Source organism: Nicotiana sylvestris, chromosome 2 (assembly GCF_000393655.2).
Source record: "Nicotiana sylvestris chromosome 2, ASM39365v2, whole genome shotgun sequence".
NCBI lineage: Eukaryota > Viridiplantae > Streptophyta > Magnoliopsida > Solanales > Solanaceae > Nicotiana > Nicotiana sylvestris.
This window is the reverse complement of record NC_091058.1, coordinates 39,243,442-39,266,961: the sequence shown is the minus strand read 5'-3', so window position 1 is coordinate 39,266,961 and position 23,520 is coordinate 39,243,442. Positions and strand designations below refer to the sequence as shown.

At 34.7% G+C, this 23,520-nt stretch overlaps 3 protein-coding genes across 5 annotated transcripts; 2 read left to right on the top strand and 1 right to left on the bottom strand.

Moving 5' to 3' along the window:
- Positions 1-5,860: 5,860 nt before the first annotated feature.
- Positions 5,861-9,539, top strand: LOC104239983 (peroxidase 19). Its single transcript, XM_009794754.2, has 3 exons — positions 5,861-6,354; positions 6,624-6,824; positions 8,729-9,539. Exons 1-3 carry the CDS (start codon positions 6,079-6,081, stop codon positions 9,305-9,307), a joined length of 1,056 nt encoding a protein of 351 aa, XP_009793056.1. The 5' UTR covers positions 5,861-6,078; the 3' UTR covers positions 9,308-9,539.
- Positions 9,540-11,451: 1,912 nt separating this feature from the next.
- Positions 11,452-14,849, top strand: LOC104239984 (uncharacterized). The gene is made up of 7 exons (XM_009794755.2): positions 11,452-11,618; positions 11,705-11,796; positions 11,930-11,996; positions 12,985-13,015; positions 13,215-13,355; positions 14,374-14,399; positions 14,498-14,849. The coding sequence occupies exons 1-7, from the start codon at positions 11,577-11,579 to the stop codon at positions 14,558-14,560; spliced, it is 462 nt and encodes a 153-aa protein (XP_009793057.1). The 5' UTR covers positions 11,452-11,576; the 3' UTR covers positions 14,561-14,849.
- Positions 14,850-15,192: 343 nt separating this feature from the next.
- LOC104239985 (negative regulator of systemic acquired resistance SNI1) lies at positions 15,193-23,488 on the bottom strand. 3 transcript variants are annotated; one of them, XM_009794756.2, is made up of 15 exons: positions 23,265-23,488; positions 23,115-23,181; positions 22,875-22,968; positions 22,574-22,663; positions 22,354-22,485; positions 22,206-22,274; positions 21,521-21,602; positions 21,384-21,433; positions 21,038-21,259; positions 20,894-20,964; positions 20,745-20,814; positions 20,463-20,528; positions 16,686-16,838; positions 16,380-16,513; positions 15,193-15,567 (listed from the first exon to the last, which is right to left on the bottom strand). In XM_009794756.2, exons 1-15 carry the CDS (start codon positions 23,374-23,376, stop codon positions 15,495-15,497), a joined length of 1,485 nt encoding a protein of 494 aa, XP_009793058.1. In that variant the 5' UTR covers positions 23,377-23,488; the 3' UTR covers positions 15,193-15,494. The 3 variants fall into 3 exon arrangements, with proteins under 3 accessions (XP_009793058.1, XP_009793059.1, XP_070023941.1); XM_009794757.2 differs by having other exon boundaries at positions 22,408-22,485; XM_070167840.1 differs by having other exon boundaries at positions 23,111-23,181; positions 23,265-23,474.
- Between the last annotated feature and the right edge of the window lie 32 nt (positions 23,489-23,520).

Genomic DNA, 23,520 nt, shown 5'->3' with positions numbered 1-23,520 from the left:
TGAGTCCATAACTTCATATTTTCAAAACTAGAGAGCATTGAGGCGATTTTCAAAGAACAAGTTCTTTCCCAAAGCATTGGTATATGATTCTAAACCTTTTTCTTTCGATTTTCCATTGCATTTCATCAATTTTCATCCAAAAATCTAGGGTTTTTATGGTAGAAATTAGGAATTTGGGTAGAGTTAGGGTTTTTTGAATAATTGAAATTTAGATCTCGTTTTGGGGTCAGATTTCGAAACTAATTGCATATTTTGGCTCGTGGGTGAATGGGTGATCGGGTTTTGGTCCGAACCTCGAGTTTCGACCAAGCGGACCCGGGGTCGATTTTTGACTTTTTGGGAAAATGATGGAAAAACTATAATTAAGCATTGGGTATGAATTCTTTAGCATTTATTGATGTTGTTAAATTAATTTGGGCTAGATACGAGTAATTTGGAGGCGAATTCTAAAGGGAAAGCGGCGTTTGAGGCTTGAATTAGCCGTGGAAGTTTGAGGTAAGTATTTGGTCTAACCTTAGCTTGAGATATTAGGAGTTGTGTCTTAATTGCTATGTGTTAATTGTGGAGTACAATGTATAGGCATGTTGACGAGTATCTATACGTCGGTGTCAAGCATGTCCGTGGGTCTAGTGTTGTAATTATTGTGACTCCGTTGAGATTTATTCATGCTTAAGATGTTGATTATCATTGTTGGTTCCCTTGCCGGGATGTTATTGTTTATGATATTGTCTCCCTTGCCGGGATGTTAATGTTTACGATATTGTATTCCTTGCCGGAATGTTGTTGTTATACTTTTGTTCCCTTGCCAGGATTCTTTTGTGATTGATGTTGATTTATAAATAGGATCGGGTTGCACGCCTGCAACAAGATATATGAAATGGGATCGGGTTGCACGCCTATAACGAGATAAATAAAATGGGAGCGGGTTGCACGCCTGCAACAAGATAAATGAAATGGGAGTGGGTTGCACGCCTACAACGAGATATATGAAGTGGGAGCGGGTTGCACACCTGCAACGAGATATATGAAGTGGGATCGGGTTGCACGCCTGCAACAAGAAAGAAGTGAAAGTGAATATTGTGTTTGTTTTCCTCATTATTGTTGGCAATTAAATTCTAGTTTCTTTACATTCCTCTTTGGTATTCTGTTGTTATTTGATACTCCCCGTAGCATGCTTTCCCCTCCCCATCTTTAACTATGAATAGCTACTTTTATTTTCCGTTGTATATGATTTATTTGCATAGGTTTATTTGGTAGTCTGGTTCTAGCCTCGTCACTACTTCGTCGAGGTTAGGCTACGCACTTACCAGCACATGGGGTCAGTTGTGCTGATACTACACTCTCCACTGTGTGCAGAAACTGGTACCGAAGCATTTGGACCGCAGTGAGGTTGCTGCCTTCAGTCCAACAGATGACCCGAGGTAGTTCGCGGGCCTTGGCGTCTTCTTCTATCATCTCTTTTCTGTTTTTACTTATTCAGAGACAGATTCGTGTATTTTTATTCAGACTTTATTTGTAGTACTCTTAGACAGTCTGTGAAATTGTGTCACCAAATTCTGGGTAGAGATGTATTTAGACTTCCGCAGTTTGTATTAAGTTAAATTATCAGATTTCGTCTTCCGCTTTGTTTTTGATATTATTATCTCCGTTGTTTTGATATGTTTTGAAATTATAAGGACTTAAAGACTTGAAAAAGGTAATTAAATCGGAATAGTTGGCTTGCCTAGCTTTCACTAATAGGCGCCATCACGACTCCCGATGATAGGAAATCCGGATCGTGACAGAATCGTAATGGCAATATGACTCTTTCTCAAAATATGTATCTTTATTGTAGTTTATCCATTGAAAACACAAAAACAACGAAATCACTTTAAGAATCGTTTATAATTTGGCAGTGTATCCATATCAACAGAATACAGAGTGAATGCTCTGATACCATTGTTGAAGAAAAATAAGGGGCGAGAACAACGAGTTGTGTACCATATTGACGCAGCGGAAATCGTTGAACTCACCACCAAAAAAATTGCCTCAAGTCGAACTTTGAATCACAAGGAAACAAAGTTTATTTCACAAACTAAAAGTCTTCCTTTTTGTGTATGTGATTTTTGTTGGGAGAAGAAGAGAAAATTTTTCACACGCATTCTTCTTTGATAGTTCTTCTGTAGAACAGATATATAGAAGAAGAATAGGAAAAACGACCATTCCACGTTCTTACTTCTCTCAAAATAACGTGCGGTGGTTTTAGGAGTAATAAAACCTACGTTTCCTTATATCCAACAGGCTGTAATTTGCGGCCAATTCAATGAGGTTGAACTTAGACGCAAAGCTTTTTGATTATTAAGCTATAGCAGGAACGCATAATATCCGATAACTCTAGTCTTTTTGGTTTGCAATAAAGTGACTCAAATGTGTGTTTGAGCTACTTTAAGCAAGAATTGTCTCTATCTTTAGCCTCATCTTTAAAAGCGATTACAGGATTCCAACTTGTGGACCAAAGAATAGGCAAAGTGGAATGATCATGACAATATGAAAGTAAAAAATATATTGTACATTTCACAAATGGTCACTCACTTGGAAACAAAAATTTGATACTTGAGAGGGACTTTTTTTAATCCTCTTTTTAGGGCCACAAATTGTGGATTGTTCTTTCTCCATTAAAGCTTGGCATGAGAGGTATGAAGCCTGAAGTGCATGGTCCACAGCTTTTACTCAGCACATTTCTGGTAGAAAGCCAGTTATATCAACAAAGGGATGACAGAATTTTAAACACAAATGTAAAGAGGGTGTCGTTTATTAATGGCTGACTTGTGTAAAGATGAGATCCCTTTTTGCACATGCACATGCTCTACATTTAAGGCATTTAAGTGAGCCACAAAAAGGTCTTTCCAAAATTCTACTTTAGCTAAGGTTGAAATGGAGTTCCTTTTGTTGCGAATAGTTTTACTTATTAAAAAAAGAAACTGATATATATATATCAAATATATGTGACCACTTAGGCAAATTGAAAGAAATCGTCTAATTTTTTTTCATGGTCTTTCGTGATTTTCGCTTACTTCATTAATGTTTATGTCACTTTCGGTTGGTAGGTCCAATTGAAAACCTACAACAACAAGAAGAAACCCGCATGTTGTAAAAATAGTTTTCTTCAAAACACACCGGCTCTCTTATAACAACGCCAAAAATAGTTTCACTGAAGCAAAAACTCACAAAATCTCTAGTTCCAAGACTCATTATTTTTAGGGCCGTTACAAGGTGAGAAGGGACAATCATGAGCCAAACTGCTTCTTGCTTGAATTACAAGTTGCTTTTGCTTTAGTTTCTGTCGTCTACCTCTTTTTATCGTGTTGGTTATTTATAAAACAATTAAAAAATGGGTCAAAATATTGGCCTTGAAAAGATAACATGAGAACGAATTAACAATCAACTGCACATGAAAATATCATAAGAATTTCTTCATGCTTGACTGATTACAGCAGATACCTAGCTACCTTTACTTTTCACCCTTTCTTTTCTTCACCTTAGAAAGCAAAATCAATTAAAAATTTTGTTCTTATGACCCAAACCTTAGTCACTGTTCCACTCATCTTTCACCTTTTACTTGCCTTTTTACTTATCCAGTGCACAACATAACTTTAAGGTCATCTATAACAGCACTGCCCATCCAATGATACGTACGATTCATCCCATTTGTCCCCACCCCCCACCCACACCCCCGCGGAAAAAAAATAGCAGAGAAGAAGAAAGCAAATACTACTAAGTACTCACTTTAAGAAGTTAGATCAGCGAAGTGGATGAAAGAGTTGTTGATTTACTACTAAAGCAGTAATCAAGGAGCGTCAGTAAATTCGTAAATATTGCTCGTGTGGTCCTGTTGAGGTACTTGAGATTAGGGGTATACGTGGACGGGGTTGGTTCGGTTTTTATCAAAATTAAACCAAACCAATTATATCGGTTTGGATTAGTTCGATTTTGTCAATTTTTTCGGATTTTTTTGTTACATGAATATTTTTCAATCTTACTATGTTAAAGTTATAAATAAAGTTTTGGTAAATGAATATATGTTTAGTAAAAATTAAAATTTTAACAAACAAATGATTTATTAAAATATTCTTATGAAAGAATTTTTAATAACACATGATAGTTAATTTTTTAGTTGTCTAAGTAATAATTTTTTGTTAATATACGCTTTTAAGATTAAACGAATTTAATAATTAAACATAAAAATCAAGATGATACCTAAGTAATGATATATTTTATTTAATTTTAAATTATCGAAATACCATTTCAAATTCGAAAAAGATATGAGAAATCTTGACATATGAATATGGAAGAACAAAGAGATAATTGACGCATTTCAGTAATACTTGATAAGAAAGTGATACAGCCCATTATTTATAGTAAATAAAAATGAATGCACTTCATAGTTTTATTAAATATCTCAAATATTTTTTTGAAAAAAATTCAATATAAAGTCTTAAAAGCATATATAAAAATTATATATTTATATATTGATTTGGTTTGAATTTTTTACTCAATACCAAACTAAATCAAACAAAACTTTGTAGGTTTTTTTAATCGGTTTGGTTTGACTTTTCGATTTGGTTTGATTTTTCGAATTCGATTTGAACTCCTACTTGAGATTAACTAACCCTTGTTATCAATCCGCTTGGCTTAACTACTTAAGTGGTCGATACATATAAATAAAAATGTATGTGTTTGGATAAAAGTTAGGAGCAATATTTTAAAAGGTAGGGGCATGAGGCGAGGCGTTTTACTTCTGACGAGGCGAGGCGTTAAGCCCTGAGACATGGGGAGTAAGTTTCATGGATCTTTAAATTTTACTAATTTCAAAATTTTTAAGATAGTATAAAATAAAAAATAATTATAAAAATTACATTACAATAACAAAATTATAACAAATAATCTATTTAAAATATTTATAAATTTTAATTCAACTATGAATAATACGAAAAGTATGACATATATCATAATATGCAAATTATCTGCAACGTCATTACAACTCAAACATCAAAAGTAATGTATTCGATACGAAATTTTATATATATATCTTAAGGAGTAATGAATCTTGAAAGAATTTCGTTGTTATAATTTGATATTTTTCTTAAAATACTCCTTTTATTTAATATGTTTTCTATTTGAAAGAGAATTTATATAAAAACATAATTCACAATTTAAATATGATTCTCTAGCATCATTGATATTTAAGTTTCAACAAGTTAATAAAGTGACACATAATTCACTATATAATACCATGATAACTAATTATTTATAAATAGTACTAGCTAATACTGAGCTACTAAATTAATAAGTATTGTATCTCGTAAACGTGGAAAAACTAATATTTAAAAAAATAATTATAAAAAATATGGACTATTATATAGTAAAGACATAAAAAAAAGTTAATAAATAAATACTTTTTTTAAATGAAAGATTTATTTAAAATTAACTATCATAGCAGTCTTAGTGGATAACGTGCAATAATTTTTATTTTAATTATGACATAAAATGCTCTCGATTTAATTATTTATATTAAGAAAAAAGTAATTTTGAATAGTCAACAATTTATTAAGAAAATTTGAGGATTTACAAGGTCAGTTACTTACATAAAGTTCTATTAGGCGAGCCCAGTACGCTGGGCGTTGGGCATGCCCGGAGCGTAAGCCCTGATGACCGAGGCGTAAGTCTCACAGAACTAAGCCCCACATATAAACCCAGGGGCGTTTTACGAGTGCTCGCCACGGACGAGTTCCAATTCTACCTTTTAATACAGAGGTTAGGAGTACATTATTCAACAATGATCACAATTTCACAACTACCGTTACAAAAGAGAAAAAAATGGAAAATGGGCTGAGAAATATTCACCTGATCATTTTCTGTCCGCTATCATATTTATTTATTTATGTAGAATATTATATTGGGCATCTTCTCACGGGGTGATGATTCTCTTTGGAACATGGCTACTTCTTGTCTGTCTATAGCAGTCACCTTTCGATTTTTCCTATATACTTCTTCTCCATTACTGTTTGCTATTTGTCTTAGCCACTAAACCAAACGACCATGTCTTTCTCTGCATTTTCTTCTTCTTCTTTCACCATTTTTATGTTCCTCTTCTTCTTCCTCCTCATTTTACCTTCCTCCAATTCTTTGCTCAACTCCCCATCCATCAATGCCACCCTCCGACGACAGCCTCGACAACTCTCCGTTAATTATTATGCTAAGACTTGCCCTAAAGTTGAAATTCTCGTTGGCTCAGTAACCTCCCAGATGTTCAAAGATGCCCCGGCCTCTGGCCCTGCCACCATTCGCCTCTTCTTTCATGATTGCTTTGTTGAAGTAAGTCCCAATTCCAAGTGTAGGCGAATTCAAAATTTAAATTTGATAGACTTCGTTGCACTCCTGTTATTATGTTTCAGAATTTTAATATATGTATAATTTTTCACATATATTTAAGTTCTGTTTCAAAAATACTTGAACTCACTAAACAAGGCTCCATCCGCCTCAGAATTTCTTAGATACTAACTTATCCACCGTATTAATTCTATGCGTGCTACATTTTTTGGCTTGTGAATTGTTTTTCATTATGTTTATGTAATTAAATGCAGGGGTGTGATGGGTCAATACTGATATCAACTAAACCAGGAAGCAAAGAATTAGCAGAGAAAGATGCAGAAGATAATAAGGATTTAGCTAAGGAGGCATTTGAGGGCATGAACAAAGCCAAAGCTGTAGTGGAAAGCAAGTGTCCAGGCGTTGTTTCCTGTGCAGACATTCTTGCCATTGCTACCAGAGATTTTGTTCACTTAGTAAGTACCGTCCACAATAATTAAACATTTTACCTTTTTATTTTAGTCTATCCATTTACATAATGAAAAAATTAATTTTATTTTTCTAAAATTTACCCTTATTTACATATTTCAATGTGTCAAGCTAACAATTAATTAAGGTTAATTTAGTGAATACATTTTTTTTTCTTGGAGTTTATTTTTCCTTGATAGGTATACCAAAAATAAAATGGTCACTTATCGAGGTCCGTGGACATATAGCTCCATACTATAGTTTTTCTTTGCCCTTTCTCCGTTTTTTGGTTTTCCATGGGCATATAGCTCCATTATGATGGTAATCATGGTCCTCATCTAAAAAAATTTATTTAAAAAAAAAAAGCATTCTTGTGCGACAGTTTTTGGGTTTCAGTCCGTCAGTATTTTTTTTTATGTCAGCAGTTTAAATACCAGAAGATTAATACAGAGTAGGTTTTTATTGATTAGAATTTCACAGGCAACTTCAGAATTCTCATTGGAGTCAAAATTCGGAAGTCTGGCTAAATTTCATACTGTAAATTCATCATTTTCCAAGATAAAAAAAAATGCATAAGTCCGTATTGTAAATTAACAAGTTTTATCTCTTATCTAAATTTAGAAAAAGTCTCGAATCAAAATACATGAGTATCTTGAATTATTTCTCAATAATTAAATGATGTCAATATGACAAAGTTGGTAGTTTTACTTTATTCTCTCATCGATGTACAGTTCTTAACTTATTCCTATTTTTCGTTTCAATAAAGACTTAGGCCCTATTTCCCTTTTTCTTTTCGTACGTAAGGCACCACAAAAGAAGTCGGGATAAAAAGGAAAGAGTCATTTGGTCTGTTTCTTTTTCATCGAAATTGTCTCCTTCTCATGTCCTCTGCAGAAATCTAATGCATGATATCAAGATGTCTTATCCCTCTATCCAAATTTGAAAAGAAGAATCAAACGGTTCTCAAATGATTAGTATATAGGGAGCAATAGTCCAAAATGTGCAATGCTTTTTTGTTTTTTTAAACACATAAAAGCTCAATATAGCTGTCCAAGTTTTGGCATGATATGAGAAGCAAGACAAAGGTCATATTTTCATCTATATATTGTATGTGGTTTCAGAATATTTGAGTTTATCCAAGCTAAGGTACAAAATTGCAATAAACATGGCTCATTTGATAGTAAATAACTGATCATACATGGGAAGACATGTGAGGTACACATATATTTTAATGTAATTCCGTGGGCTCCAAAATGAATTCTTGGGATAATAACAAGCTTTTGACTTGTCTTTCTTCGAGAGCCACACTGTATGATTTGAAGAAGGGGCAAATCGTTAGAATTGTCCCACCAACTGTTTTCACCTTTTGCTCCACATTGACTACTGATCGGCCAAATAACAATAGACTACGGCAATGGAATCTTAGGAAGCTTATAATCTCATGAAATTGGAAATTAGGAAGTTTTATAGACATTGACAGTATAGGGTTACTTGTAAATTAATTACAATGATCTGTTGCCATATATAGCCTCATGCAGAATAAGACTGCGTACAATAGACCCTTGTGATCCGACCCTTCCCCGGACTCAGCGCATAGCGGGAGTTTAGTGCACCGGGCTACCTTTTTTGTTGTTGCTATATATCAAATCACATTATGTAAAAAAATTGTTTATATCATTAGCGTGTATATAATTGAATGAATTTCCTAATAGATTTAAGTTATTTTACTTTAATGGCGTCAAAAATTTGTATACTATTAGTGTAATTCAACATGTGTAATAGCATTTAAATATCGTCTCTACAAAAATATTAATTAATGTTAATTTTTACTTATAATTACTTTATAAGTGATCTAATTATATAAATTTATATGTTATAGCCTAATGTCATATAATTTATATGCTTTGAATAGGTTGGAGGACCATATTATCAAGTGAAGAAAGGAAGATGGGACGGAAAAATATCAAAGGCATCAAGGGTGCATCAAAATCTTCCCCAATCAAACTCAACAGTAGACCAACTTTTGAAATTTTTTTCCTCAAAAGGACTCACACCTGAAGACCTCGTGGTCCTTTCTGGTGCACACACCATTGGTTTTGCACATTGCAAACAATTTGTGAACAGACTGTATGACTACAAAGGGACGAAGAAACCTGACCCTAGTATGGATCCTAGGCTTCTCAAGGCACTCAAAATGTCATGTCCACAATTTGGTGGCAATGTTGATATTGTAGCACCATTTGATGTGACAACTCCTTTCTCATTTGATAATGCTTATTATGGGAATTTGGAAGCTAAGTTGGGATTGCTGGCTTCTGATCAAGCTTTGTCTTTGGACCCTAGAACCAAGTCTTTTGTTCAAGATTTGGCAAAGGATAAGCATAAGTTTTTCCAAGCTTTTGCTGCTGCTATGGATAAAATGGGAAGTATTGGGGTGAAAAGAGGAAGAAAGCATGGGGAATTTAGAAAGGATTGCACTATGCATATGTGACTCTTGGGTTGTTGGATTTAATTTCTCCTAATTCTTCATTTTTTTCCTTTTCTTCTTTTTTCCTTTTTTTATTTGAAGGAATCTAGTACACATCTATGATATCTCCTCGGGGACAGGGGAATGGAGAGTGAGATAGTGACTAAATGTAAAGAAAAGAAAGAAGAAAAAAAACATTTTTTCCCTTTAATTCTTTTGCCCTCTCTCAAAGTATTAATGCATGATTTTTATTTTCAGTTATTAAGGGATGATTGGAGTTACCCTCTTCAGTCTTCTATAAATTGATGATGATTTTCTCTCCTTCTATTTTTTCCTACTAGTCTTATGGTGCGCGGTTTGGGCGTGTACTTAAGTTAGTGTTAGTGAGTATACGACTTTTTAGAAAATCATAAGTACTACTATATATATATATATAATTTAGTTAAAAGGCTTATCTATAAAACCTTCCATGTTAATTTTTCTATTTTTTAAATTTTCATTCACCGCCAATACTATTATTATGAAAACCAATTTAGGCATCCTAAGAGTTTTGTCCAACTTGAAAAATAATTTATTTATATGATAAATTTGATAAATAGTTGAATTGGATTTTTAGACTTAATTATTTGGTTTTAACATTAACAAATTTATTTTTTGTTGATTCCAAGTTTTAAATATTTAATTATAACTTAAAAGAGATTATAATTATGTTGCATCGTTCAAATAAGAAAATAATTATATAAGGCAATTAAAATTTAATTTATTTAAAGTACTAAATAAATATTTCTAATAGTTCAAAGAATTATAAGAAAATACACATGACTTCACCCCATAACAAAATATGGTTCATGTTTTTAAGTTTTACCCAGCTTAACCCTTATTGTACATATTTTGAAAGCACTAGCAAATTCAAAATTTGTGTTCTTATAACCATTGCTTATAAAAGCTATGGAGTTAAATTTGTGTTCTCACAACCATTGCTTTCACTCTTCTTCTTCTCACATCTTCTACATATGCTTCAAGGGGCCGTATATTTTCTGTTTCTCCTCTTGTGTCACCTGGTTGCCATGTAAGAAAAATTGAAAAGTATAAGTCCATCACTGAAGATCATCCAAAGCTTTGCTTTCGAAAATAAGTTTTTTTGAGTTTGTTAGTTGTTTGGATTGGGTGTTATTCCAATTGATTGATAATATCAAAAGGAGTTCAAAATTTAAATTTGAAGTGATTTGGAGTAGATTTGAGCAAGATTTGAGTTAAATTTCAGAAAAGACGCAAAAGAAGAAGACGAAGTTAGTTTTTTGTATAATTACGTATAATCTTGTATAATAGTGTATATGAGTGTATAAATACATTTTATACACTATTATAATTACGTAACAGTGGCTGTATATGTATAATTTTTAATTTTTACAGCGCTTGTAGAATAAAATTGTACTTGTTCCAACGCGTAATGCTTTTTGTCTTTGTCATCCTAGCTTTCGTTAGTAGTCTATATAAGTAAACTTTGATTTGAGTTTAAATTTTTAACTATTAAGATTTTTATATAATTTAAATAAGGAAGGATTTTGATTACTAAATTTTAGCTAACTTTAAAGTTCAAAATATTAGGAAAATAACTTAAATTACTATTTTGTCCAGCGTAAAATCTGTTTTTAAAGGGTAAAAAAGGCGAACGACATTTCGCTAAGAGCCTTCGTGCTTTTAATATAATATAAATAAATAGATATAGATATAGATATAGATAGATTGATACATTTAGAATGGGTTCCCCAATTTGATCCTTGTATTAGTATGACAAAAGATTAGGTTAATTTTATGGACGATCACTCAATTTTTATGCTATTGCATTAAAGTTGCTAAATCATTTTTGGTCGCAAAAATCCCTAAATTATTTTTGTAACTAAAAAAACACTCATGTATACTTAAATACCATAGAAAGTTATTAGGAGAAAAGTTAACAATTAGGCAAAGTTAGAAAGACTTTTTTGTCACAAAGATAAATTAATAATTTTCGTGATATATAGATAAAATTGAGTTATTTTTTTGTTACAATTTTCTTGTCGCACAAAAAAATAAAAATAAAAATAGTAAACTTTCTATTATATTTAATTTTCTTTTCTTGGCAACCAAATAGTATATCCGCATTGGTTAGCGAAAGTCAAATTGTCAAAACCATTTTCCGCCTTCCTCCTAAACCCATAAATTTGAACTAATATAAGAACGAAAACTCAAACAACCCGAATATTGCGCCGTAATCGGACGCCTAGCTTGTCGCCGGCGAGGGAGATCCAATATGAGGGCTGTAGTTCAGCGTGTTGCTTCAGCCAGTGTAGAGGTGAACCCTTGATTTTTTTTTTCAATTTATATAGCTAGGAATAATGGTGCTCACTGCTCACCTAGCGCATAATAGCAATTTTGCAGGTAGAAGGGCGTATTGTATCAGCAATCGGGCCGGGCTTGCTGGTTCTGGTCGGGCTTCATGAATCTGACGTTGACTCCGATGCTGACTACATGTAAGCTAATTGTGACAGTAAAAAGTTGGTACTCTGAAATACTTCATAGTAGGAAATATATACTGAAGCGAATTTATATTTTCCTTTGTTTTGTTTTGTTTTCTCGGTTCTGTTAATGTTTGTAAATTTGCAGATGTCGGAAAGTGTTGAACATGAGACTGTTCCCAAATGAGGAAACTGGAAAGACATGGGATCACAGTGTAATTTTCTCTCCATTTCACCTCTCTGTTGGGCTGGTTCATTAATATTTACAACACTTACTCCCTCTGTTTCATTTTGTATGGCGTTGTTTGATGGGGCACGGAGTTTAAAATGTTATTTTGACTTGTGCATTATATGATAATTGAAGAAGAAGAATACATAAGTAATGGTTGAATAGTCAATTTGATAGGGAAATATTCATGTCAAAATTTCACTCTTGAATAGTTAAATGAACTTGAACTCTTGCAAGTTGTAAAAGTTCAATGAAGTGATATCAAATGTTTAGCAGCATGTCACTGAAATGAGTGTTATATAACTTGAAACCAATGGAACAGTTTATATGTTTTGATCAATTCATTTATTTGTTCTGTCCATGTAGTTACGAAGCTTCTCGTTGTAGAGTGAACACCTTAATTATGACCTTCTATTGCTATATGATGGTATTGCATATTTATTTCACGCCTGATAAAATATGTGTGGTTTCCAAGTACTAACTGACTGTCTGATTTGAAGTCGAATTTTTTTGCTTGTGTAAGTGTTCTTTTCTTTTAAAAAATTGACCTCCTAAGCTAGTTGAATCTTAGAAATTTACCACCGATAAGCATTGGCACAGAAGAGTTCATTCGCTATGTCACAAGAGTATACCATTTCCAATTTTTTACAAGAAAAGAAGGAGCAGAATATATATACAGAGGATTCGTATCACCAACCCCAACTAGTTTGGTGTTTAAACTCTTGTAACCAAGACTAATTTGGATAGTTTACCATATTGGTTATTGGTTTGGGGATTTATAAGGTGTATAGAATATCTTTATTCCATTTCATATCTCCAATATCAGATATTCTGATGCAAGATAAATGATGGCAATGTTGCATAGCTTGAACATTTAGAAAAAGAGAACTGTATTATTTACTGTTCAAATTGTCACTTACTTTAACGTCATTGCTTCAGTATTAAGTTTATTGGCTTCTATTCTCCATTGGCAGGTAGTTCAGAAGAGTTATGAAATTCTGTTAGGTAACTGCTTTTCTTTACAAGTTGTCACAATGGTCAAAGTCTTAACAATGACGCTTTGAAAGTTTCTATGACGAGGAAAATAATGTAAAATGACTTTAAAGATGATGCTTTGATTATCACAATGATTGGAAAATAAGTTAAATTTTGATCAGGGTGTATAACAATATACTTGTATATCTAATACTACCGGATGATGCAGTGAGTCAGTTTACACTGTATGGGGTTCTGAAGGGAAACAAGCCGGATTTTCACGTTGCAATGCCTCCTGAGAAAGCGAAACCCTTCTATGCCTCTTTGGTTGAGAAATTCCAGAAAGCTTACAAACAGGATGCAGTCAAAGGTGAATAATTTTCTTTTCAGTAAATTCTCAGTTTTGATCACCTTTTTTGTTATTGATCGATAGTCCCATGGCAATACAAAAGTGGACATCTCTCTCTGTCTCTCTTGTTTTATTGCTGATGGGCTTCTACGTTCTTGACTGAACTCCTATCATACCTTCATAACAAGTTAGTATCCGTTTCAGGCTGTCAGCACAACTATTTTGCTTACTGGGGGCACTCATCACCCCCGATGTGGATTATTTGCTTATCTTTACTCCATTTGCAGACTATACATGTTGACAACTTATCCTTCAAGGTTCTAATACGGAATGCTAATGTTTTCTATTTTCCTTAACTCTCCTCTGGCAATTTCAGCTGTAGAAAGGAGGTAGCAGAAATTTAGTGCAGAATTTCCCTTAAACTAAAGAAATTTTGGGTGCAATTTTTTAAATATGTTTTGATCCGTAATGGCGTGATTTAGTAGGCAGCCCCTGCTGTGAGAAAAAGCATTAAAGAATAATTTCCTCAGACTAGAATATTTACATCATTACATCTGGAATATAAGACCAAACTTCACCAGCCATTGTAAGATGCTCTGCTATGTTTTTGAAGTGTTTCACTTGTTGAGTTCTACATCATCCATGCGGTCATAGTAATGACATCTGATAACTACTCACCGAATAAGGCTGTTGGTTTGCATCTGTGGTGTTTCCATGTCAACTATATCATTGTTGAGGCTCTTATATTTGCTTGGTGTTGAAAAACATCACATGAATAGATCCGCTTCATAGATCTTAAAGCTGAACAATTATCTGCTTTCATTTGAAAACTCCAATTCTTGAAGATACTCTAGTCTCTGTAAGCAAAAAATTAATTCACTGGTATCACTGTTCTCTTGAGATGGTTTTCTGGCTTCTTGTGTATGTGCAATGAAGTTATTGTTCTCTCTGCAACGGTCAAAAAAATTGACTGGCTCTGATGCTATATACGAGGTGCCCATCTATATTATTTTTTGTTTCTTTTTGTGTTTTATTGCAGATGGTATCTTTGGAGCAATGATGAAGGTTAGATTCCATGAAAATATTACTGTATGACTTTAGCTTTAAATTTCTGTTGAACTGGGCAGCTGTGCTCAGACTTGTGTATTTGTTTAATTTGGTAGGTCAACTTGGTTAATGATGGTCCTGTCACGATGCATCTTGATTCAGCACAACCGTCAAAATGAGGCATGAAACAATTGATGAAGTGATTCCTATGCGCTTTGGTAGCAGTTTGGATGATAAATCTCACATTCTGAAAGCCAACAAGTGTTGGGTTATTCATTCATAAAATTTTTGTAACCTGAAATCTCGAAAGGAGTCAAAAAGGGGGAAAAGAACAATTTTTCCCCCCTACCTTAACAAGAAGAAATGTAAAGTTACCCAGGTGGAATTTTATTATTCGCACATGACTATGCTCCAAACTCTTTCATTTGGATTTAAGGGTCATGGATATGAACCTTCAGTTTATGGTTATCGCTTGTTGAAATAGCTGGAACCCTCATTGGATAATACATCGCACCAAAATAATTGAAGAACATCCCGCAAATTGCCTAACAGAGCACGTCGCCCACCTCTCATCAGCCCGTGACGCTTCAACTATTTCATCAGTATAGATGCGTCGTTGGTGTCCAATTTTGTTTTTTTGTTTGTATTTTCATGACTATCATTGGATAGGATTTAACAACATTAGAGTGTCCCAGTTTTTTCACTAATGCATATTGCGTAGTTTAGAGCTATGGACATTCATTCGACAATTTCCTTAAACAGTGTTACCCTTTTTAGGTTTCCTTAAGCTACAAAAGAGTGCCTCCATCAGTTCCTTCTACTATGTAATACCTTAATCAGACCAACCAGCAGATATAGAATACAATAGTTCAAAATTAATATGCTGTCATCTAGTGTCGTTACAAGATTATAGGTAAAAACTAATCACCTATCATCATAGAAAGAAGGCACAAATGTACCTAACCACATATGTTCCTTGACCAAATCTTTTTTTACCCTGATCCGTTGTGTGCGAAGCATCACCTGACCGACTTCAAGAGATAGGAGGTTGCCACTGGCGTCCCTTTGAACTAAATATACATTACCAGCAACAAATATTAACTGCCGTTTCTCCTATGACTTAGTTGAGAGAATGGTTGCTGCTATAAACACCGCCTCTTTACCAAAAGAAAGAATTTCTGAGTTCCTGCATCATATGCCAACTTATTAACTGATGCAGAGCTAGACGCTAGAAAAGTTTTATTAACTGATGCAGATAGACACTAGAAAAGCTTTTATAAAGAAATGACGAAATTGCTTCAACAGTTTATTACCACATTAGTATATCATGTGATTAGGCATCAATAAAAGTTGCATTCTAAATAAGGAGAGAAAATCCTGACTCGAACACACTTGCTGGCGAAAATGGATTTCTCAATACTTTGTCAGAAGATACAGAAGGAATAGCTGACAGATCAGCCCTGTAACCCTCTTGTGCTGCTTTTTTAATCATTTTCTTTTCTAGCTCTAAAAAATTATTAAATATACTAGGAAATCTAATTTCTTAGTGGACGTCAGTTCGTCCAGTTGCTTTTCTAACAACTATAGCACTAATCCAAATCAAAGGTAGGCATTCTAATCATAATTATCTGGACCAAATGTGGCCTTCTGATCTTATTTCCGAATAGGTTTTTACCTCATCCAGTTTAGCTTCTATATGGAACTGCGTAACTCGGGTAACGTGTTTAAGCTAAACTCTAATAGGAACATGATACATACAAAATCCACGGAAAAAAGACAATATACTACTTCATTGTCATGTTGCAGATTCTAATGATCTTCATATCTACCCAAATATTAGGGGAATCCAAAAGCCAGTAGGAGCCTAATTCATTACGAAGTTTGTGCAATGGCTAGTTCAAAAATAATATGCGAAGGTGATCGAAAATCTTTGAAGAAATTAAGCATATTTATCAGCAGGTGAGAGCAACCAATCAACACACATCAAGTAAATCTTACTTGTCTTCTTTTCTGATAGAAGTAAAAGCGGCTATTATGTGCTTGCAGATTTCAGGGAGAGAGCTTCCTTTCACTACCTCTTCGGAGTCATCAACATATTCAGCAGAAGATTCCACTGATACTGACAAGTATGCCTATAAGAGAATGAAATACTTATCCTGGTCAGAATAGAACAAAATGATTATCTATAACTAAACTCAAAGCCCTTTTGCAGCAACATCTTCTGGAAATTCTGCAAGTGAAAGAACTATTCTAGGAATCAAAATTGGATATTAAACGAATTTGTTTGCTAGTAAGAATAATCACCAAAAAGGCATGTCCTAGAAGCAGCTGAGCAACATCAGCTCCAATTTTTTTGATGATATTCTTTGTGCTGCTGCTGTTTGAGAAGCACTTCAGAACACCTTCAAATGTAGAATCATTCCCTGGACTATTTGATCTCCTAGTACGAGCAGAAGGCTGCAGCAACAATTAGATTAAAGTAGTTTTATTAAGACTGCAACATAGAGTACATTAAAGTGGTTTTAATTTCTCAAAATTCTAGCTTGTAACCTTTGTATTAAACTAGGCCACGTTTTTGAGATGACACCTCAACAATATAATGCACAGGAAACCCACCGACAGAACCAAAAATGAAATTGGGGCATGAATCTTTTACAATTCCTAAAAAAGGAAATGCAAACGATTCATTTGTTGAAAAAGTTCAAGTGTCACAACTAAGGACTTCTGCAACACTCAAAGGAACTTGCTTGAACACCATTCCCATCGAGGAGATTAGAGAAATTTATGCCCCAGATTTTCCCAACTCATAGTAAATATCTTCCATAAAGTAGGCTGCAATCTCTATCTCTACTCCTTGAATGTGATAGAATTGAAACAAAATCTCCTGAATATCATTATCAAGACACTAAGCAACAGAGTGGTTCCATAATCCATGCACTAGTATTTCAGCAACGTATTGACCAGAGACTATATATCTGTAGGGAATTTGTGTTTAAATTCAAAAGAGATTGGGTTAAAGGTAAATATCTTTTATGATAAGTGTCGTTAAAGGTAAACATCTTGTCAAGAATTATCCTATGCATCCATGGACAACTTAACATTTCTGCCACCAAAATAAAATGAAGAGACCGGCTCAACGTGGACCAAGACAGCACAAATGGTAAAGTTGTGTTTAGGAAGTGTTAGATAGTTATGTGTAAATAGTCCTAGTCACATATGTAGTAAGAGTAGAATGTGTCCTAGTCCCATATGTAGTAGTAGAATGTGTCCTAGTCCCATATGTAGTAGGAGTAGAATGTGTCCTAGTCCATATGTAGTAGGAGTAGAATATGTCCTAGTCCCATATGTAGTAGGAGTAGAATATGCATTATACATAGGGCTCATTGTCTCATTGTTAACAAATAGACTTTTCTCTCGTGCATTCTCACATGGTATCAGAGCTTCAGTGAGAAAATTAGTATTGTACGTCATTCCGTCGACATCCAGGAAGAAAGATCTCATTACTGTGCAATTTTTCGGCAACTTCGTCTTGTTCTCAGGGTTCATCACTGCTATAGTGGTACTGTGCATATACTAGTACCACCATCAGATTCGAAACCCTTGTGCGACCAAATCCCAGTCCCATCGGAACAGAAAAGTCAGTCATTGTGCGTCTTTCCGGTTGACGACTCAAGATTGATTTGTGTTATCTCATCGGAGTGTTGTGCGAAAACCAACACTACCATCTTGTTCGGAAAAGTCAAGCGACAAAACCCAAGTCAATCGCTCTGGCAAATGTCCCTCACGCGCCTCTAGAACTAGGGTTCCAGCGAGCGCATCTAACACACGCACCGGTGCGTGGAGCACTTTCCAGCGAGAATTTTCAAAAATTTATTTAGGACAGTTGTTTCATGTGGTGATTCTGAGTCCACCAGTACAATTTCCTACAAATTATGAGAATTTGGAATTTTCCAGCAAGCAATAGCAACTTTTCCAGCGCGTGTGAGCCATTCCGGTCACTTTTTGACAAAACTTCTTCAGGACAACTTACTCGTCCAGTGATTCCGAGCCTACACATATAAATAACATCAAATTCTGACAACTTTAATTTTTCCGGCGGTGAACAGTGCACCTTTTCCGGCATGAACAGTTATTTCCCGGTGTCAACAGTAAGTTTTTGTTTTCTGGTGATGTTTTAGAACCTATTTTGTAGTGTGGAATTCGGCTTAGTCTCACTATTTTCAAATTTTTCCAGTGACCTTTCGACCAACTTCTGTTTATCAGCAACCACCTGGTTTTGTTGCTTAGGGGGAGTCTAGTGGCATTGTATGTCGAATGATCAATTTACAGATATTTTCACCAAGTCCCTCGCTGGTCCTCGTATTGGTTATATATGTAACAAGCTCGGTACATATGATTTGTATGCACCAGCTTGAAGGAGAGTGTTAGATAGTTATGTATAAATAGTCCTAGTCTCATATGTAGTAGGAGTAGAATGTGTCATAATCCCATATGCAATAGGAGTAGAATATGTCCTAGTCCCATATATAGTAGAAGTAGAATATGTATTATATATAGGGCTCATTGTATCATTGTTAATAAATAGGTTTTTCTCTTATGCATTCTCACAGGAAGTATAAGGAATGTTAGAATGAGAAATGGGTCATCTTCTATATGCTAATGCCTGTAATAAAAAGTTCCACGGTCAATATCTACAGAGTCCAAGGACTTCTCAAACAAGGTTATGAGTCTTTGACATGGCGGCTTGGACATCTAGCGAACATACTGTCTTAACAAATAAACTAATAACTCATCCCTGTATTTATATATAAAAGAGTGTACTTCTTGCCTTAAAACTGAATGTGTCATGCTGTGCAACAAAAATAGGACTGAGAACATCTAGATAGCATCCAGAAAAATGTCACTACAGACAAATCTCAACTGTCATTCGAACATGTACAAGTACCAAGTCACTAGAAATTGACTTTATGCTGCAGCAAGAATCAAAATATGATCACGTCCTCATCTCATGAAAACATGCAAAATGTCCTACAAGATGGAGAAAGAGAACCCTTTTTTTTTTAAGCTTTTCCAACAGCGGATTAATTTAAAGAAGTGTGGATTATCCCGGTGGAATAGCTGGATAGCATTGAACAAATAGCATAACTGTTCAATTGCAGGGTAGGACACTTTGTATGACATAAGCCTGCCATTAGAAGCGCCACACAAAGATCGCAGCATGAACCCAGTAATCAAAAAAGCGGAAAGGTTGGCAGGATAGAAGAAGTTGTTAGAAAAGGTTAAAAGAAGTATTTTCAAAAGCAGAAAAGGAGGTATGTATCAAGAGCATATTGTCTAACATCCCAACATATTACATATATCCTATCACCAAAAAGTTATAAAGACTCTAAAGGCAAAAGCAAACAAAACAGAGCAACAATAACAACAGAATGCCAATAACAAAATACGAAGCTTCATAATGAAACTAAATTCGATAGACTAAAACAGCGTCCCAATTCTTGTATCTAGCCTACCTTCCACTACATAATTCCTACCAGGTGAATTAAGTGGAGATACTTCCAGTGTCTGTTTTTACATTTGTTAAGATCTCTCGTGATGATAGAAGAATCCATTTACCTTAGGAACGTACTTCTGAAAATACAGCATAAGCCTGCCATTAGAAGCGCCACATAAAGATCGCAGCATGAACCCAGTAATCAAAAAAGCGGAAAGGTTGCCAGGGTAGAAGAAGTTGGTAGAAAAGGTTCGAAGAAGTATTTTTGAAAGCAGAAAAGGAGGTATGTATCAAGAGCATATTGTCTAACATCCCAACATATTACATATATCCTATCACCAAAAAGTTATAAAGACTCCAAAGACGAAAGCAAACAAAACAAAGCAACAATAACAACAGAATGCCAATAACAAAATACGAAGCTTCATAATGACACAAAATTCGATAGACTAAAACAATGCCCCAAGTCTTGTATCTAACCTACCTTCCACTACATAATTCCTACCAGGTGAATTAAGTGGAGATACTTTCAGTATCTGTTTTTACATTTGTTAAGATCTCTCGTGATGACAGAAGAATCCATTTACCTTAGGAATGTACTTCTGAAAATACGGCATGATCATTTTTAGCTTCCACCTGGGGTCATCAAAGACCTGTAGAAATTTATTTCATCATTTAGGTAACGTTCTCCTTGACAACCAAGGTTATATTAGAATGACAAAGAAACATGTAACAAATGCTCAAAGTCTGATTGCACATTTGTGATATAAGATGTCCAGGAACCATGTAGAGAAAATGTTATTATCTTCCCAATAAAGACATAAAGTATAATCTCATTGTCCTACTAAAAGAGGAAAGAAGGACATTACCTGAAAAAAGGGGGAGAGCGTGTCAGAATTGTAAGCAAGCTCATCCAAAATGATCTCTGCAGCAGGTGTTCTGCACCATCTCCGATATCAATTATATTTCTTAATCTGATGGCTTTATTTAAAGTAAAATAATTTATTGAAGGAAATACCTCACACCATCAGCTCTGGTGGTAAGACCTTGAACATCAGCCACATCCCGTGATGTATCCAGCTCCAACATCTAATTGTGAAACAAGTCACAGTTAGAATTGGTCAAATACATATTTTAAGGAATAGAATGCACAAGAATTCACCATTATGAGGAGCTTCTTCAGATAGAAGCAAGTAGATCGTTTGAGTTCAGGTAAAGCTAGTGCAAAAGCAGAAGTGTCAATATATGATATCTCCTTCAAGGGAGGTGCCACTGAATCCAGATCAGAGGTGGACTCAGTTTGGTCAGATAAATCAGAGAATACATCACATATAACCGACAGGCAGTCCTTGACTAAGCCTTTGTAGATTATTTTTCTTGACCCCTGAACAATGAGCAGAAGACAAATAAGTAATGGCATCCAATGCATACCTCAGTAAGCTAACACTTCTAATTAGCAATATCACAGACAAATAAATAATGGTAACATTTGAAAACGAAAAATATACCAGAAGCATGTTGAGCAATGAATCCCGCAAAAGGGTCCACCTCATCTTCTCTGCAAGATGAACCTCTTAACATTTCAAGAAGATTTCTTAAGGTGCATAACACTTCATTAGAATTAGAATCCTCTGAAAATCATTACCTTTAAATGCATAATTACGAGGCACAAAGTCTGCTTCAAGCACACTGACAAGGTAGTGAAGTAGTAACATCTTCCTTAAAATCTGCAATTGATCTTGTCAGACTATCTGATGAAAGGTGAAAGACAGGGTAATTCTTCAATGATGACACTACACACAAATTGATGAACTAAATGGCTGACAAAAGATTTAAGTACAACTTTGACCTGAGAATTATATTATTAATCTAAAAGAAATAAGTACAAAATTGGCCCGTGAAATTATCTTATTAGTCAAGATTGTCAGAAAGGCATGTTCAACTAAATGTATGGCCACAAAGGAATTCGACATAACTATATATCTAAACTAAAAGCTCAATACAAAACTACACACTATTGGTGAAAAAGCGTGGTCAGAAGCTAACTGTACTAGCACTTGGTTAATTGATACATGCTCAGCATGAGATACTGCTTCAATGGAAAAATGTGAAAAAGAAATAATAACTTATATACTTCTTATATGCTCAAGGAAATGCAATATATGCTCATAAATCAAGAAAAATGTGAAAAGAACCCGGCTACCGGACTAAGTATAGCTGAAATTGCAATTACTACTGGCATCTGAACTCACAAGCTATATGATAATAAAAGGAGAACATATATATTACAAGTCACGGAAATGGAAAGAGAGCTTCAATGTGGTACCGACCTCTGTTTCTAAAACTTTTGATTTCTGGTTGACTATTTTCCCAAGCTCTTGTATCAGTGAATGAAAGCCCTAAAATCACCAGAAAGATTACCATCACCAAGATACAGGTGAGAAGAATAACAAGATTCAGTAGAAAAGGAGAACACACATAAGAAATTGATGTGAATGTGTGATATAGCCAATTACATAAGATCTGGCTCACCACGGAGTCAATTGATCCACTCGAACCTTTATTTATTTCATCATCCCTATCCAACCCAAGAGTAAATGGACACCAGGCCTGAAATAGAGTATCCCAATCATTACTATTGACAAAACAACTCTGTCTAGGAACCGCGGAGTCGTCAACTATGAGAGGATGGAGATACCTCTTCAGCCACAACAGGTTCATTCGAAATGGTTGGTGGCAGACATGATTCTGACTTCTCCATTTCGGGCAAGCACAACCTAGGAAAGCGCTATTTTCACAAGAAATTCCATACAAGTAAACATGTCAAATGCGGTAATAAAAGAAAAGGGCAGCTTAGTACACGAAACATCCCACATTCATGCATGGTCTGGGAAAGGGCCGCCACCCTTAGGGGTGTGATGTATGCAGCCTACCTAATGCAAGTATAGTGCTCTTTTAAACTTAAAACATAAAACGTGATGAATAAAGCTAGCGTGTACCTTATCCAACTCATTTAGAAGTTGATAACTTCCCATTATTAGTTCAAGGGAAGTCTCTTCCTTCAAAATTTGGAAAATTGCCTGCCACATCGTGCTGTTCCAGTATACACATTAATTAGATGATAGGAATCATAACATCTCAAATTTCAGATTAAGAACTTAAAAAGACTAGTCCTACTATATACTATAATACAAACAGGAAAAAAATGACAAAACAGAAAGGGAGAAAAAATTACCTACCTAGTAGGCGGAGTTCCATTATCAGGAAGTAACGAAGCAGAGCGAACAGCTTCCAGAAAAGCAAGCCCTACAAAAGTATCAACAATTAGAATCGAAGAAAAAATAAACGGATGAACAAATGAAAGAAATAAGAAAAACGAAAGGGCGTACTATCGTCAAGACGGTGGTGAGAGTATCGGTTGAAACCAGAAGTATCGAGAATTGCCATTGTGTTCTCCTCAATTCCTCCATTATTCCTTCCTCCGCTCTTTCGCTTTTCCATTCTCCCTTCGATTTTCTCTCTGATTTTTTCGTTTTCTCAAAAACCCTAGAAGTAACGAGTTGACTCACTCACTCCTGGTTTTTTTCCCGCCACTGTGATTCGGGTGCTATAATCATTTGATTTCATTGGCTTTGTCAGCGAGAA